The sequence below is a fragment of the Protomyctophum parallelum genome (assembly GCF_964188405.1).
Source record: "Protomyctophum parallelum genome assembly, chromosome: 16".
NCBI classification, from domain to species: Eukaryota; Metazoa; Chordata; class Actinopteri; order Myctophiformes; family Myctophidae; genus Protomyctophum; species Protomyctophum parallelum.
In genome coordinates, this window is record NC_139711.1 from 9,142,688 (window position 1) to 9,160,549 (window position 17,862).

Here is a 17,862-nt window from a genome sequence, read left to right on the forward strand (position 1 = left end):
ATGAGTGGACGAGCAAGAGCCAGATCAAGGGGCCGAGCACGTGGTCAGGAGACCGCAGCTCCTGGAATGGTAGGACTACTGTGATTGTTTTACATGACAAACGCATCAGTTTAGTTTACTTGCAGAAGCATTGTAGACCTACTTGGAATTATTACATACACTAGTTCCCATGCCTTTTGTCATCCCTGGCCTGCAATATGCTTCTGTTGGTATTCACTCTCAGTTTGAACTTCCAAGTGCTGGCAGGTGTGTGCCTGCCAAGCACCTGGACTAGCCGCAATTTGCAACTCTAGATTGTTTTGTAATGGGATGAATCTAGAGTTGCAACAAGCTCCATCCACTTCCTATTCATCATTTTTGGTTTGTGATCTGCTTGTCTTAAATGACGTTAAACTCACCAAAATTGCAGCTGTAGTCCAAGCTTGAATTATCCTCTTTCAATCTGCCGAGCTTGTTTTTCATAAAAATCCACCGTAGAGATGTTATGAGCTACTTTCTGTCAAGACATCCTCTGCAAGTGATTATTTTTAAGTGTTGCAGTTTGGAAGCACTCGTTTCTGTTAACGGGTCGGCTGCCTCCTGCATTATGTGCAAATTCTAAACAGGTTGAACGCAGGGCCGTTCAGTGACATACGACGAGTGCTTCCAAACTCCAGAAAAATAATCACTTGCAGAGGATGTCTTGACAGAAAGTAGCTCATAACATCTCTATGGTGGATTTTTATGAAAAACAAGCTCGGCAGATTGAAAGAGGATAATTCAAGCTTGGACTACAGCTGCAATGTTGGTGAGTTTAACGTCATTTAAGACAAGCAGATCACAAACCAAAAATGATGAATAGGAAGTGGATGGAGCTTGTTGCAACTCTAGATTCATCTCATTATAAAAAAATCTAGAGTTGCAAATTGCGGCTACAACTGGACATGCAGGGTCCTGCAACTGTTCTGTTTTCTCCAAGCAACAAAACATTATGTATATCAAGCTGAACGTTGTTGTAAAGGGGGTGAGGCTTTCCATTCAGAGAAATAATCGACTGAAATAAAGTTTCTTAACTTTTTTGTAGGAGATTCTGTCTTAGGGGAAACCAAATGATGATGTACAATCAAGTTGGCATTAGATTTTAACTTATGCAGTTAGTGGCAACACTTACAATTCATAAGCACTTCCCACTTGGGAACTGCAGTTATACTATAGTTGCTCCACTCTTTTCTGGTTCTTAAAACTGGAAAAAAGTAGCCTGTACTGGAGAATCAAAAATGTACTTTTATTTTGGGCGGGGATATGATGTGGCTGTGCGTCCATATTTAGTATTTACTGTATTTAAGCTGTGACATAAGCGCCTCCTCCAGAGCCACTTCCGGGTCCTACTGTTTGTGCCGCTTTTGTGGCCCCATAGAGTTATACTGTGTCCCTCCATCGGAGCGATGTTTGAACCGATCTGAGACTAAAATGACATTTTACCGCTTTCCTTGCAACAACAAAGCTACTGGTCTCCCAAATCTGGCTGTCTGCCCCACACTGAATACCATCGCTATTTTATTTCATTGTGTCAACTAAATCCTAGATCGTAGTAATGCAAACTAGATTAGAGTACTCAACCCTGCACACATTCTAAATATGCCCCTGAAATATTGTACTGAGCAAATGGACTGTTACCACCTTCAATAATTATAATGACAGTCTTTATTGTTTTTCTTTGTCATGGACACGTGTACAGTTACATTAATAATTCTACTCTAGTTGAAGGCATTAGACCCATTTTAACCCTCAATGGCTTCCTTTCTGAAAAATAACGTTATTGTAAAACGTTGGCATCACCTCCCGTCCGCTTCCCATTGTAAATAGCAATATCTGAACCAGTGAATCTTTTTACAATAATGTTATTTTTCAGAATGTAAGCCATTGAGGGTTAAAATTGGGACTTGATGCGTTCAACTCGAGTAGAATTATTAATGTAACTGTGAAAGTGTCCATGACAAAGACAATATATGATGTGGAGACAAAGACTATAATTATTTATTATTGAAGGGGGTCCATTTGCTCAGTACAATATTTTGTGGGCATATTTAGACTGTGCAGGGTTGAGTATGTTGAATCTAGTTTGCATTACTACAATCTCTAATGGAGGATTTAGTTGACACAATGAAATAAAATGGCGATAGTATTCAGTGTGGGCCAGATTTGGTAGACCAGTAGCTTTGTTGTTGCAAGGAAAGCGGTAAAATGAGATTTTAAAGGTTTTAGTCTCCGATCGGTTCAAACACCGCTCCGACGGAAGCTACAGGTATAGTAATGACATTGTTCAATGTTGAAAATTAGTAATGCCCATAAACACGTAAACCCTAGTTGCCCAGGGGCCTGTACTTGGCCTTTTCATTTTTCCCCTCTACAATAAACCTATCAAACTAGCAGATCTCCAAGCATCGCTTCACAAAGGCTATTTTATTTTCACTAAATGTTCTATAATGACATGCATGCTCAGAATAGCGATGCTAGGGTAAGGTTCATGTACTCTATGTAGTGTGTGATGCCAACCTAATGTGTTTCCGTAGGCCCCGTCTCTGGAAACTGCAATGGCACCGCCTATTCCTGCTCCTGCTGAGGGTGAGCTGCCTGGCAGAGGCAGGCAAAAAACTGCCCCAGGAGCCATAGCTACAGAAGGTGACTTATCTTGTATCCTCCTATTCTTGTGGTGTTTCTGCTGCCTTGCACTGATGTTTGTCATTGTCATAAATTGAATCAGTAAAGATTAGCATGGACTTTATTTTTTCAATTAAATATCCACAAAACAAGTCCACAGGACGTTTTTGTGTTATCCTTATAGTTTTAATGTCTTATTTCTGCCTAATAAAGTATTAAATTAATTACAGGGTCCTGTAGTTTTAAGTAGTATTTAAAATAATTACAGAATAGGAGTTATGGCAGCTTTATTGAGCTCAATCAGATTGTGATGATGATACCCTGCCCTGGTTCTAATCAGTAGAGGTTAAATGCTAAATAAATATAGTTAAGCAGAAGGAAAGTCATTTGTGTTGCGATATATTTATTTGATCCCTTTTTAGAGGATGTGCTGCAGATCTCTGGAGGCTTCCAGAAGGTGAAGATTGGAGAGCGAGGACGTCGCCGCGATTTCCACGATGCAGGAGTGAACACCAGACAGTCCATGGAGCACGTCAAAGAGTGCAAGGCTGGTCTGTATATGACATGGTTGTATAAAATAATACACACACAAGATGCACAATTGTTTCTCTAGGTAACTTACATAATGTGCAGAACACATAGCTACAGTACATAACTAATATGTTTCAGAGCTCACACATGATGGTGATATGAAGCGTCTCAATTTCAGCATCAAGAGGATTCAATTAATTCTCATGACTCATGGTGTCTCTGACTGTTAGATTATACACAACCCTACCCTATACAGTGTACAACACCATACCCACCTGCAAACATGACAGTATTGTACATCAGACCAAAACATACCGCCATAAATAGTTTTTCCTCTTGTGTTCACTGATTGCTTTCAAAGGAACCACTGGCTCTGTCATTCAGTTGAAAGCCAACTTCTTGCGCATCATCTCACGTCCTCAGTGGGCTCTGTATCAGTACCACGTGGACTACAATCCTCCCATGGAGTCACGCCGCCTGCGTAGCGCCCTTCTCTACCAGCACGATGAAACACTTGGAAATGCACGCTCCTTCGACGGGGCCATCCTCTTTCTGCCTCGCAGACTTCACAACAAGGTACTAAAACACAAGCAGTCACATCTCACCTGGCACAGAAATTCAGCCCTTTAAAAAAAAAAACAATCAATGCCGAAACAATCAATTAAAAAGCTGATTGAAATAATATGTCAATCGATGTAAATCAAGAAAAGACAACTAAACTTAGCAACAAAAGTTCGGAAACTTAACTTTGGTCCATTCTTTTTCCACTTGATACCAATGATACCAATCGGTATTGTATTTTTTATCATTTTAATCGTTGATTAGTCACCTTTACAACGGGGTATAGATTGTAAGGATCAGGCGTTCGTGGAATGAGCAACACGGCTAAACGTGTGGCAGCCACACTGGCTAGCACCTCCAAAACATTTGCCAAAATAGCAAGTGGTTGGTATTCAACCCTTGCTTGGAGTTGCTCAAAACAGCACATTGGCCAATTTTACGCTTTATTAATTTTACACTCAGTGTTGGGGAACTAGTCGGTGCAAGATCGAAAAACAGCTGCAACAGCTTGGCACCATGCTGGTCAGCCGACCTAGCCACATTTTGCTGTGCGATGGCATCGCATTCCTCAACCAGGTTTTGTTGCAAGTGCTAGAGTGACTAACAGAACCACGTCGGCTGAGTCAGCCAACGTGGTTCTGTTGGTCACTTAGTCAGCTTGGTCACTAGCACGTTACCAAGCTGATCAAAAAGTGTTTGGGTATCTAAAGATTGGGTTGAGGTCTGGACTCACAGCAGGCCATTCCATCCTCTCCACTCCCAAATTCTGGAGGTAGGCTACTCTAATGATCCTGGCTCTGTGGGGGGCGAGCGTTGTCATCCTGGAGGATGCCGTTAGGTCCCACATTCTGAATGTATGTGATCGCCACTGGCTCCAGAATCTCATCCCGATATCTCACTGCATTGAGATTGCCTTCAATGATGACAACTTCAAGTTCTGTCTTGCCTGTGAGACCCATACCAAGCTGTTGTGGCTGCTTATGGATCTTCCAGACGCTACTGAGTTTCCTAACAGAGTGTAAAATTAATAAAGTGTAAAAATTGCCAACATCATCCAATCCACTAAGTAACTCAAAGCATTTGGCAATTTCTTTTTGGAGGCGCTATCCACACATTTAGCTGTGTTGCTCATTCCACGAAAGCCCGGTCCTTACAATCTATACCGCGTTGTAAAGGTGACTAATCAAGGATTAAAATGATATAAAATACAATACCAATTGGTATTGTTAAAGTAGAGAAATGATGCATGAAAGTGAAGTTTCCAAACTTTTGTTGCTGAGTTTATTATTGTTATAATCATCAGAGCATTATGATGAACAACATCTCAGATATCTGTCCCATAAGGACACATGTTTAGGAGCCCTACTGATTATGTGTTTGTGTGTTAACTGTTTAGGAGACAGTGCTTAGCAGCGAGACGCGAAATGGAGAGAAGGTCCAGATAACGGTTACACTGACCAATGAGCTACCTCCAACCTCGCCTGCGTGCCTTCAGTTCTACAACATTATCTTTAAAAGGTCAGATTTTCAAAAATGGATAGATCTGCAATGTCTTATAACAATACCAAGTTCACAGAAAATATATACAAAATATTAACCAACTTAAACCCTATTGATATCTATTCTTGGTGCGCTAATTTCTCCCTCTACACGCTTAGCTGTAATCTACAAGCGTGATCTACAATCACGTCAATGCGCTGTGAGCTTGTTAAGCTACTTTTGGCGAATGTTCGCCAAATAATAATTATTTATATAGCACCTTTCTAGGCATAAGCCGCAAAGTGCTGCACAACATGGAAGGAATAAAAACTAAATTCACAAGGAAAATAAACAAGTAATTACCAAACATTCAAGCAAATAAAATAAAACGTCAGTAAAAGACAGGGAAAAGTGAGTCAGTGTCAGTGAGGCAATTTTCTTTCTGGTAGCGCATTCCAGAGCTTAGGAGCTCGGATGTCGAAGGCCTGATCACCCTTCGTGACATAGTTTGCAGTACGAATTTTTAGGAGCCCCTCAGGCTGCGAGAAAGGTCATGAGGGGGCTCAGTGCATGACTGAAGTTCTGTTTAGCAGAAGGTGGCATTCCCATTTCCTGTTTTTGATTATGTTTATTTATTGGCCAATTAACATTTGCACCCCTACTTTGCACATCTACTTGGTTAGCTTTGTAATTCTAATACATATAACTTTTATATTTGTTAGGGTTCTGAGAATGCTGAACATGCAGCAGATTGGAAGGCACTATTACAACCCAGACGATCCCCTCAACATCCCACAGCACAGGTACTGATCCACTCTACATCCCACAGCAGAGGTGCTGTATAAACCATAGAGAAAATATAGTCTGCACACTGGAAATCATGTTCCTGTTGTCAATTCTACGTTTCAATCATGAAAGAACTTAATATTTTTCATGACAGGTTACATTAGACATGCATTACATTAGTCTTGTTTGTCTCTTTCTCTTGTCCTTTCAACACAATGACATTGTTTCTCAGATTGACGATCTGGCCAGGCTACACAACGACCATTTTGCAGTATGAGTCGAGCATCATGATGTGTGCTGATGTGAGTCACAAGGTGCTGCGCAGTGAGACTGTTCTGGACTTCATGACCAACCTGAAGCAGCAGTGTGGCATGCAGCGCTTCAAGGAGGCATGCACCAAGGAGCTGGTCGGCCTCATTGTACTCACTAAGTAAGAGGAGCTTCAAAGCTGTTCTTTTGGCAGACAAATTGATTTAGGGTGCTGAATATCGTGCTAGGAGTCTTAACATCGTCTGTAGTTGTCTTTTACTGGTTTTAACCACTTAAGCCCCATTTCATACATTAAGGAAATGTTCAAAAATAGAAGATCTACAAGCTCAGTTGTAAGCTTGTAGATCTGATATTTTTTAATATGGTGACATTACAGCTTCACCTGAAATGAGTTTCTATAATGCACTGATGTATACTGTATCTGCAGAAATCCTATATATTCTTACTTTCCACAGGTACAACAATAAAACTTACAGGATTGATGACATTGCATGGGATCACACTCCAAACAACACGTTCACCAGGGCAGACACTGAGATCTCCTTCGCCGACTACTACAAGACTGTATGTTTTCCAGCTGCCAATACATGTATAGTATAGGGCTGTCACCATGAGAATTGGCAGCATTATAAAGAACACCAATAATAATTATTTTTCCCTGTACCGTGTTTGTGTAAATGTCAGCAACTGATTTTGTTGGAGCAGGGCCATAATTGCTGCATGAAGACAAAATGGAAACATTTTATTTGTAAATGCATAAAACTTGACAGCAAGCGCAGATTATTATTCTTTATTGTGACAGCAACTCATGGACCATCTGTGTACTGCATTTAAAGGCCTACACTTTACTAATGGAATTATTTAATCTTTCTTCAGCAATATCAGCTGGACATCCGCTGCAGTGACCAGGCACTGCTGATTAGCCAGCTGAAGAGGAGAGGTCCTGCTGGCGCACCAGACCCTGGACCTGCCATGCTGGTCCCAGAACTCTGCTATCTCACAGGTGCCAGCTCCTACACCTACTGTGTGTGTGTGTTTGTGTGTACATGTATATAGCATAAAGAACATAAAAAATGCCCTTAAAACAGAATGCCATTACCCACAGGTCTGACTGACAAGATGCGTGCCGACTTCAACATCATGAAGGACTTGTCTGCTCAGACCAGACTGTCCCCAGAACAGAGAGAGACACGCCTCAGCAGATTTGCAAACCAAATTCAAAAGTAGGTCATCATGCTCATATTTGGCAGCAGGCACATGTACAAGACTTATTAGTGTACAATCCTGGTACAAGCGTGAACAGAAAAGTGTTGCCATAATGATAACTACATTATTTTTCTTATCAGCAGCAGTGTCCTAACGCGGTTGCCTTCTTTTTTTTCTAGGAACACACAAGTCCAGACGGAGCTAAACACCTGGGGTCTCAACTTCGATAAAGAGCTTCTGAACATAAAGGGCAGAGTCCTCCAGTCTGAGAGGATTTTCCAGGGTTCCCGCTCGGTAAAATAATTATTATAAATTATATCACATTGTACCTGGCATCACTATTTTGGACATGTCATAGGCCAAAGAATCTCAGTAAATGTCAAATGTTGGTTTTGAACCCTGCACAGGGTTTGAACTTGTTGAAACCCTGTGCAGAAGGTTGAGGAAGCAATTACTGACAAAACTGTTTTTGTTTTAAACTCAGTACGACTACAACCCCATGCAAGCTGATTGGTCCAGAGAGATGCGTGGGATGCCTATCATCAGCTCCCCCCCTCTGCATAAATGGCTGTTGTTCTGCACCAGACGCAACAGCAATGAGGCCCAGGGCCTGGTGCAGACACTTGGCAAGGTATCTGGTCCTTTGGGCATCCAGCTGGACAGACCTACCATGTGAGTTAATGAAGTACAAATGTTTTTTTTGTCCACATGGTGGCAGTAGTATCCTTAAATTACAGACCTTAAAAATTCCAAGGTTTGTGGGAAATGATCATGAACACATCTTAAACTGTCAACTCAAAACAAGATGTTAACATGCATATAATTGTCATTTGTGTTTAATTAAACGGTTATGCTTCCTTTTTAAAGGGTGGATTATGAGGACCGGCAGGAGGCTCTCCTCAGAGCTCTGCAGCAGAATGTGACACAGGAGACTCAGATGGTAAGTAGGACTGCAACTATCCAATATTTTATCAGATTATTCTTAACTTTTTGATATAAACAGTCAATGACAGTCGGTGATAATCAAACATCTTTTAATTGTTTTATATATTGACTAAGTTTAGTTTATTTGCATGTAGTTACATAAAAATCAGACATGGTCATGAATACTTTCTGCTTCCAGTCACTAGTTAAAAGTCATTTCTCATGTCATAATATTCTTTTTGGAAAATTATGGTCCCATTTATTAAAATAATTACCATAAAGTCGCGTATGTTCTGAGGGGCGTGGCTACCGTTAGTCTATGAACGGGAGCCACCCCCGTTCAGTCAAAATAAAAACCAACGAAGAGTAAGGGGGGAAGTCCTGCCTCGTTGTCTGGGCCAGCCAATGGCCAGCTGGGCCCAAACGGAGCCAGCCAATAGCCAGCTGGGCCCAAACGGATCTAGAAATATGGTGTGCAAGGAATTACAGGCTTCATTTTACGTCCATGTTAGACCCGGGGAACGCTTTGTCCATATTTTTTACAGTATATGGTTGGGACATGGGGACAAAGCTGTTCCTTGGGTGTGGTTGCACCACTCAAAAAATTGTAAACATGACAAAGAAGAATAAGTTCTTTAGATACTAGTTCACAAGTATGGCCAGAGAGGCCAAACAAAACACAAACGGGCTTGTCACGTGGCATTCCTAGGAATCCTAAAACATGACAGCAAAATATAGTACTAGGTACAAAAGGGTGGTGATGACAGAAATGATGCTGGGTATACACAGCCTTGAAACAATATACTGTAGATAAGGAAGTTAAAAGGAATGATGAGGTAACAGTAAAGGTATTTGCCCACTGGTGTGTTTATTTATAGGCCAAATTTCATAGGACATAAAAACAATCTACCTCACTTTGTCAATCAAGTTTGCACACTGCCACTAAAAATTGCCACCGCAAAATGCAGTGAAAAAAACATACCAGTGTGCAACCGCCTTACTTTACAAAGGCTATGTACTAGCCTTTGTTCAGACCTGTGTATTTGTCCTGCCACTAAAAGTTTAGCACTTAATGATTTGTATTTCATAGGTACTTTGAGGTGTGTCATGGATGTTTTATTTGCTGTTGTACGATGTTGCATTGAAGTGTAATTTTATTTCTGCCTCTTGGCCAGTTCTCACTCGTAAAAGAGACACAGGGCTGTATTTTGCGTGTCTTAAGTACCAGGTCTTATTATCTAACTTGAGTAAACTAAAGACCTTGAGGCGTGATCAATGCCATTTGGCTATTCTGAGTGGCCAAAGAGCATTGATCACGCCTCCAGGTCTTTAGTTTACTCAAGTTAGGTAATAAGACCTGGTACTTAAGACACGCAAAATACAGCCCACAGTTTCAATGTGTTTTTACTGGTTACATAAAATAAAATTAATGCTATACAAGTCAGATTAACATTCTAAATAGCTAAAGTCACAGATTGTGCATTTGAATGAACCCATCAACTAGGCTAACAAGTAGGCTACTTCTATTGCTATTGGCCCTAACAAATAGTAAAGTAATCGTAATGTGATGGAATCCATGAGATTTTGATCTCCTGATGGCAGATAGTGTACACACTGGCCTCCATGGAAAAGCTATGGTTGATCACAAGTTCAATAAACTGAAACATATCGTCTCAGAAGCATCCTCCATTTTTGCACAAGGAGAAGGAAAACATAAATTACTGAGATGTCTATTCACATGCGATTAGTATTAACATAGAATCCCAAAGGTTTAGTAATTAGCCCAAAAGTTTATTATTTGGGTAATTGTTTTTATTCCAAACGAATGTCCCAGAGTATGGATTGGGTTTAAGGAGATACTTGTTGCATTGTAATAGAATGAACTCTGTACCCATAATGTGAACCTGGAACCGTTAAACCAGCGTCATCATTGATGTACTCTCATAGGTGGTAGTGGTCCTCCCCACAAATAAGAAGGACAAATATGACAGCGTCAAGAAGTTCCTCTGTGTGGACTGCCCCACCCCCAGTCAGTGTGTGGTGGCTCGCACTCTCAGCAAACCACAAGCCCTCATGACCGTAGCCACCAAGATCGTTCTGCAGATGGCCTGCAAGATGGGAGGAGAACTGTGGAGTGTGGAAATCCCGGTTAGTCCCTTTGTCACATACAATCATTTGATGTTTTCACAAGTTGCATTCATACCTCATATTCATGCGTTCATTATTGTTGCATTCATACCTCATAAAAGTTGCATTCATACCTCATATTCATACACAACTTCTGAAACATTTCACCACCTCCGTTGTTGTAGCTCAAGCAGCTGATGATTGTAGGAATCGACAGCTACCATGACACCACTGCTGGGAAGAGGTCCATTGGTGCTCTGGTGGCCAGTCTGAACAATGGCATGACCAGGTTAGTACAGTATATGGGGACTAATTATCATATTAGCAATTATTCTATTAACTTTCTTGATTAATTGAGAAGCACGTCTTTATTTTATTAACAATGGTTGATTGAGAAGCGTACGTCTTTATTTTATTAACAATGGTTGATTGAGAAGCACGTCTTTATTTTATTAACAATGGTTGATTGAGAAGCGTACGTCTTTATTTTATTAACAATGGTTGATTGAGAAGCACGTCTTTATTTTATTAACAATGGTTGATTGAGAAGCGTACGTCTTTATTTTATTAACAATGGTTGATTGAGAAGCGTACGTCTTTATTTTATTAACAAAAGGGTTGATTGAAAATTAATTGATTACTTATTAGACAGAAATGAAACGGCATGAGGTACAGTCAAGACATTTGAGCTAAAAGGATATCCTATGTATTCAATTAATCTGAAATCAACACGGTTTCGTATTTGTTGATATGTACTAATGTGTTATTTTTATGCTATGTACAGAGTAGGAGAAAAGAAAAACAAACAAACAACTGTAGGCAGTGCATGCAGTGAATGCCAACACCTGCCAAAAAGGTTTAATTAAAATGTACTGATATATCTGTGCTGTTGAATAGGTGGTACTCCAAGTGTGTTCTCCAGGACAGAGGACAGGAACTCATTGATGGATTGAAGATGGCCTTCATCGGTAAGTTCATTTTATTTCAATATTCTACCCTTGAGATTGAGGCCGACTCTGTGCCTTCATCAATCTGATTCAGCCTAATTTGTGAGATGGGATTTGTTTTTCAGGTGCACTCAAAGACTACTACAAGTTCAACAACTTCCTGCCTGCCCGCATCATCGTGTATCGTGATGGAGTGGGAGATGGGATGCTGGCAACCGTGGTGGATTATGAAGTTGCACAGCTCAAGGATTCCATCAAGACGATGGGGACTGACTACATGTAAGAACTTTGTCCAAAGTTAGATTTTGAATGTCTGCCTTATAACTAGGGCTGACCCCCAAAAAATCGACGTTCGTTCGATAAGCACGGGAGTCGATCTTGAAATAAAAAATCGAATAGTCATTCTTTTTTAAAGCGGACCCTTTTGGTCCGTGAGCCGGCCCATTTTGGTCTGCGAGCCAGGCACAAGCATGGCGCAAGATGGCTCTGTCTTCACGCGTTAACGAGGAAGTCAACAAGTGCAGCTACAGTCCACGCAGAAAAAAGTCGAAAGTGACATGGTTGCATTTTAAAATATGCAAAGAAGTCCACGACCGTGGTGGAAATATAATGTGCCACGTTATCACGGCACCTGTAGCGAAGAGGATTCTATCCATCCCCAACTCCCTGCCGCATGCTACTACAACCCCATTGGAGCGCATTTTCTCCAAAGCTGGATTTATTGTCTCTTTTCTGCACTTATATAAGTACGGTAACTATAATATTGCACTCAGAGACAGACGCTTTTTAGGTTGTGCTAAGGTGCGGCCGCACAGGGCCTCACGAAGTCGCGCCTGCGAGGCCTCGCGCTAGACGGCATTTTTTTATTCTTTGAAATGGAACGTGTCTCTCTCTCTCTATTAACTACCGGTATTTAATTACATATTTCTATTTTGCACCAATATTATACTGCCATGTCTTAAGTTAACCCATTGATGCCTGAGGCCGAATCTGGGAACGCCTTCTAGGGCCTGACCTAAGGTTTCTGAAAACCTTCAAATTCTGATGATTTTTTTAAATAGTTATGTTGCTACATGTATAGCAATAGCTGATGAGACACAGAGAGCGCGCCGGCATCAAGGGTAGAACAACGTATACATTGCACCAGGCGTCAATGGGTTGATACAGTGTTGCTTTTTACAAATAAAATAAGCTAATTAAGAAGGTTGATCACAAAGTTAGTGTGGTATAGGCTACTTTGATAGGAATGCGATGCGATTTAAGAACACCTGCCTGGGTGCTGTGAACAGTGAAGAATTATATAGTTTCTTACCTAGTGGCTCGTGCTTTCGTTTGAAGAAAGAATAAGTATAATCCAATAATTATAATCCAAGGCTTGTTTGTCTGGAGATCCTACACTATGTCATATTAAAGTAAGTAAACTTTAAGAAGAGCTGTGGTCATTGAGCTGACCTATATTTCTGCAACTGACTGGCATGCAGGTATAGCCTAATTACTTATTTGGCAGCACCTGCAATGACAATACACATTTCAAAAGGCTTTCATATACTATTAATATTTTTTAATAAGGTTTGTCCTTATAGATAGAAATGTGATAATTTTTGTATAGTTTTGGATATTAATTAATTATTAAAGCACAGGGCCTCTCATTTCTCCCAGGCAGCTCTGATTGCACTTATAGTCTATTGCTGCGAGCCATGCGTGCGTCTCGCAGCAAGCTCTGCTGTGCTGTCATAAAGCCTCGATTAAATTACGCTTTATTTCAGTTAATTTTATGGCAAGAGAAGCAAAATGCCGTTCGTTTACACTTGACAGCGTGTGCCGTTTTGATTGGCAAAACGTATATATATGCCTTTATTATTTAGCCTATTTGTTTTAGTTTTTTGTTTAGTTCCATAGAACTTAGAGCCTGGGATGCCTACATGTGTCAGGCTTGATTGGTTGCGCTTAATAAGAGTTATGTTGTTGTTATGGTCGGGTGGTGTTTTTTCCACGAAGCCTCTGACTTTATTTCAGTTATAAATGTTACACGAGAGAAGCAAAATGTGCTGTGCAACTTTGGATTATATTCCTTTATTTGATGGAGAGGTAATGCATGCCTGTTTCAGGCACTGTTGATTTATTTTCTGACGCGTCAGGCTTGAAGAGTTCATTCATGTTACCGCTCGTTTGGATTATATATAAAAAAAATTGATTGAGAGGTAATTGAGAGGCGGTGTTTAATAATTAAATAAAAGACCAATCCAATATGCGCTCCTCTCTACTATTTGTATCTTCTGCAGCTATATCGCTGTTTTATTATAAGCCTAATTCATTGTGCGTCACTGCTCGCCTCCCCCCCCCGTCCCCCGTCGAAGCGTCGAAGATCAAAGTTTTATTTTTTATCTAAGCGTCTATCTTCAAAAACGTGATTGAAGGTCAGCCTTACTTATAACTATTGTTAGCTTTGCTTCTAGTCTTCCAACCATGAGTAGTCTCCCAAAAAAAGATCAGAGAGAGATTGGTAGGATAATTGTATACATTTTTTGCACGGTCACATGTGTTTCATACAAGTGTCAGCTTCCTGTTAATTATATGGAAGCAAAGGGTGGAGCAGCTTGTTGACAGCTTTAAAGTGTGTTCAAGTGCAATGCGTTTAAAGCTTGGAGCTCTACATTGAACACGGAATGGGCATCAACCAATAGGAAAGAAGCTTTGCAGTTGACCGAACTTGGCAGCCATTTCACTTGTAGTTTTCTTTCAGTGAGCCAAACCACTCCAACGTAAAGTAAACCCTCCAGAAAACTGGCACTCACAGAAGCTTGTAGGGACTAAATTGAAAACGAATAGATCTTGAACCTGTTTGCTGTATGAAATGCTCAAACTGTTTCTGGCCTCCATCTCTATGGGGCGGCTATTATAAAGGATAAAAATCTAAAAGAGGTTGCATACTCGTATCCGCTATACAGAATGTTGAAACCAATGTTTTGACCAGAGGTCGTCTTCAGGCTTAAATTATTTTATTTTGATTTCTTTTTTATATGTTTTTATTTGGTTTTTAACATTTTAAAGAACAAAACATTTCGTTTCCCCACACCTTCCCCCCCAGCATAAATACAAATAAATCATTGTCCTCGTTCTCTGTCACGTCTTTGTGCACTGCATACTCTGTTTCCTCACATGAAAGGAGAGGATAATAACAACTGCAACAACAAAAGATAATGAGTACATATACAAGTATGTACACAACAGCAAAAAGAGATAATAAGATTGATCTCCATTTCTTTTTTTTATTTTTATTTTAAGATATTTTTTTGCGGCTTACGCCTTTTATTTATTTTTGAAGGGACAGACAGTAGGCTGACAGGAAACGGGAGAGAGATAGGGGGATGACATGCAGTAAAGGCCGTGTCGGGTCCGGGAGTCGAACCCGCGGCACACTGCGACTGGATTACCAGTCCGGTGCCCAGACCGTTACGCTACGGCCTGGGCCTGATCTCCATTTCTAACCTTGTCCTCTGTTCTAGGCCCAAGTTAACTGTGGTGGTGGTGAAGAAGCGCATCTCCTCCAGGTTCTTCGCCTACACGAATGGAAAGCTGACCAACCCTCCCCCTGGAACTGTTGTTGACACAGATGTCACCAGACCCGAGTGGTAAGTTCTCTCTACTCAGCAGTATGTCCCTTAACAATGTACGGTAAACGGACCACAACAGAAAGCAGCGGGCATTTCCCCAAACCCACCAGCTACATATATTAAAGTGTAACTGTCAGTGTTTGCAATTTAGGCATTTAGCAGATGCTCTTAATCCGGAGCGACTTTCACAACAAAAAGCATGGCATACATCACATATATAAAAAGTAGTTATCATGAAACATGTGTAAGCTAAGAACGTAACAGTGGACTATATATATGAATCTATACACGTATATGTAAACTATACATACTATACTGTATTATATATTATACATGTGTACTATGATTGTGCTATGATTGTTTGTTTATAATCGTTTTAATTGACATTGCAGCATCCATACATTTAAGTTCTTCTCACATGATCAACATTTCTCAGTCCTTTCATAGTTGATCCCTGTTCTTGTGCTAATGGCAAAAATAGCAGATCTATAAGCTTGATCACGTATTGTGACATAGGTCTGAAGATATGTATATATATCAGGGCTCGAAATAGCGACCATTTTGGTCGCAAATGCGCCTGAATTTTAATCTTTGCGACCTAAAAATATATTTGGGAGCACCAGTGCCACTACAAATAATTACTGTGGTGCGCCTGGCTACAACGATCGATTGTAGAAAAACGGGCGCTCTGAGCCGCTCTCTGACATCCACTGCACTGCTCCTGTCTGCTAGCTGCACTAGCACTTGATGCTAACAAACCAACGTGTGGAGTGTGTAGTTTACTACTCTTTGACACAACGGTACGGGACAACGTTGAGCGCTGCAACGCTCACATTCCAGAGCGCCTCGGCTCGCAACTTCACCATGTGTCAGAAAGTACATTATTTCAAGCGTTCAGATTCAGAAAAGACCGGAGCCTCTAGCTCCGGAGGCGGACCGGCTCAGCTGTGTGTGTGTGCATGCGCGTGTGCGCGCACAGCCGCACACGCATGCAAAAGAGAGGGAATGAGAGGAAGGGAGAGAGAATAGCAGACTTGTAAGTGTTTCTACATAGCAGCAGTATTGATACTTTTACTTAAGTAAAACATTAGAGTAATTTATCCACCACTGATTAGAAGTGAGTAGGCATAGCTATAAATATAATGTTTTACATCGAAATTATTTTATATTAGAATTTCTAATATGATCTAAATAGGCTATGAAGGTGAAAAACACAAAACAAAGAATAAGAAAACAGGTGATGTGACTGGCCGGAATCAGTGTAGACTAGAGGGTCCTCATCTGGAGATGTTTGATGCCTCTGTCTCTTTGAAGAGATGGATGGATGAGGGACAGACACTACATTTTTAATTCTGGCATGCATTTTTATACTTTGGTCATTTCATGTTATTTGTAAACCACACGTTATATTATTGATTTTATGAATGTAAAAAATTGATTACATATTGGTGCTCCTTAGATTTTGGTGGGTGCTCCTAATTTTTTTTCTGGTGCTCCTTCATTTTGAAATTGGTAGCACAAGCGCTACCAAGTAAAAAAGTTAATTTTGAGCCCTGTATATATGTGTGCGTGTGTGTGTATATATATTGATGTAATTGATGCCATATATATATATATATAAAATGTGGTGTAGTGTGAAAAGGGGGGGCACCCTAAGATGTATACTCTAGGGTTTAAGTGTTAAAAGATGTATTGGTGGTTTTTGAGTGCAACCACTCCAAGGAACAGCAATGTCCAGATGTTTAGAGTACCAATAGGCGGTGCTGTTGCACCACTCGCTTCAGACTGGTCTGATTTTTATTTTTCCATCTCCCTCCACCCTGAACACTGTTAAACAAAATGTATGTCTTACTCCCAGGTATGACTTCTACATTGTGAGCCAGGCAGTTCGCATGGGAAGTGTGTCTCCTACCCACTACAACGTGGTGTATGACACCAGTGGACTGAAGCCTGACCACATGCAGCGACTAACCTACAAACTCTGCCACATGTACTACAACTGGCAGGTAACTGCAACTTCCTGCATTGACTGCTTGAAATGCAAGACATTCAGCTGATGAGCCACAATGTTTGATTTTGTTGGCCCAAAATATGCTATAATTTAAGTTTACCACATCAATTTATTCGGTGCATGAGGACAGTTTGTTTATTATGGAAATTGAGCTCTATGTCAAGCCTAATCCAACGCTCTAATTTGGCAAATGAAAATATATGAGATAACCTGTATTTTGTTTTCAGGGCATCATTGCGGTTCCAGCTCCCTGCCAGTACGCACACAAGATGGCGTTCCTGGTCGGTCAGAGCATCCACAGGCAGCCCAATGTTCACCTGGATGATTACCTGTTCTACCTGTGAGGAAGGACACATGAAGAGGCCATTGAGCCCACACATTGTTTATTTTATTAGGTGCTTAAAAATGTTTTGTTGACAATTGGAGGTTTATACCCATCGTTTTATTTTTTGTAGCTACAGATTTTATTTTGGCTGTGAAGAAGAAATTGCTGCTGTAGAGAACCGTTTGCCTAAGCTAAAAGTTGATCAAAAGTTCTCTATAGACTGTTCTGTCAGACAACGGAAGTCAATACAGTCAAACCGCTTTCCTGATAGTGGTGGTGGTAAATTGGAGGGGGAAAAAATAGTCAAACCAATAAAGGGAAAAACACATTTTATAACGTGAGCTTGTTCGATTAGCCTTCCTCTTAACTCGCCTTCAATAAACATTGGAACAGATGACAGTGTGAAATAATACAGCTTGAACAGCAATAATCAAACCCATT

At 40.6% G+C, this 17,862-nt stretch overlaps 1 protein-coding gene across 1 annotated transcript; it reads left to right on the top strand.

The window, feature by feature from the left end:
- Positions 1–17,440, top strand: LOC310873150 (piwi-like protein 1; the record flags this gene model as incomplete). Its single annotated transcript, XM_083785468.1, has 20 exons — positions 1–69; positions 2,553–2,661; positions 3,063–3,195; positions 3,537–3,747; positions 5,129–5,250; positions 5,934–6,014; positions 6,230–6,427; positions 6,723–6,831; positions 7,144–7,270; positions 7,373–7,490; positions 7,653–7,767; positions 7,958–8,145; positions 8,341–8,413; positions 10,345–10,545; positions 10,710–10,813; positions 11,422–11,492; positions 11,597–11,750; positions 14,978–15,103; positions 16,944–17,091; positions 17,324–17,440. 20 exons carry the CDS (start codon positions 1–3, stop codon positions 17,438–17,440), a joined length of 2,574 nt encoding a protein of 857 aa, XP_083641594.1.
- Between the last annotated feature and the right edge of the window lie 422 nt (positions 17,441–17,862).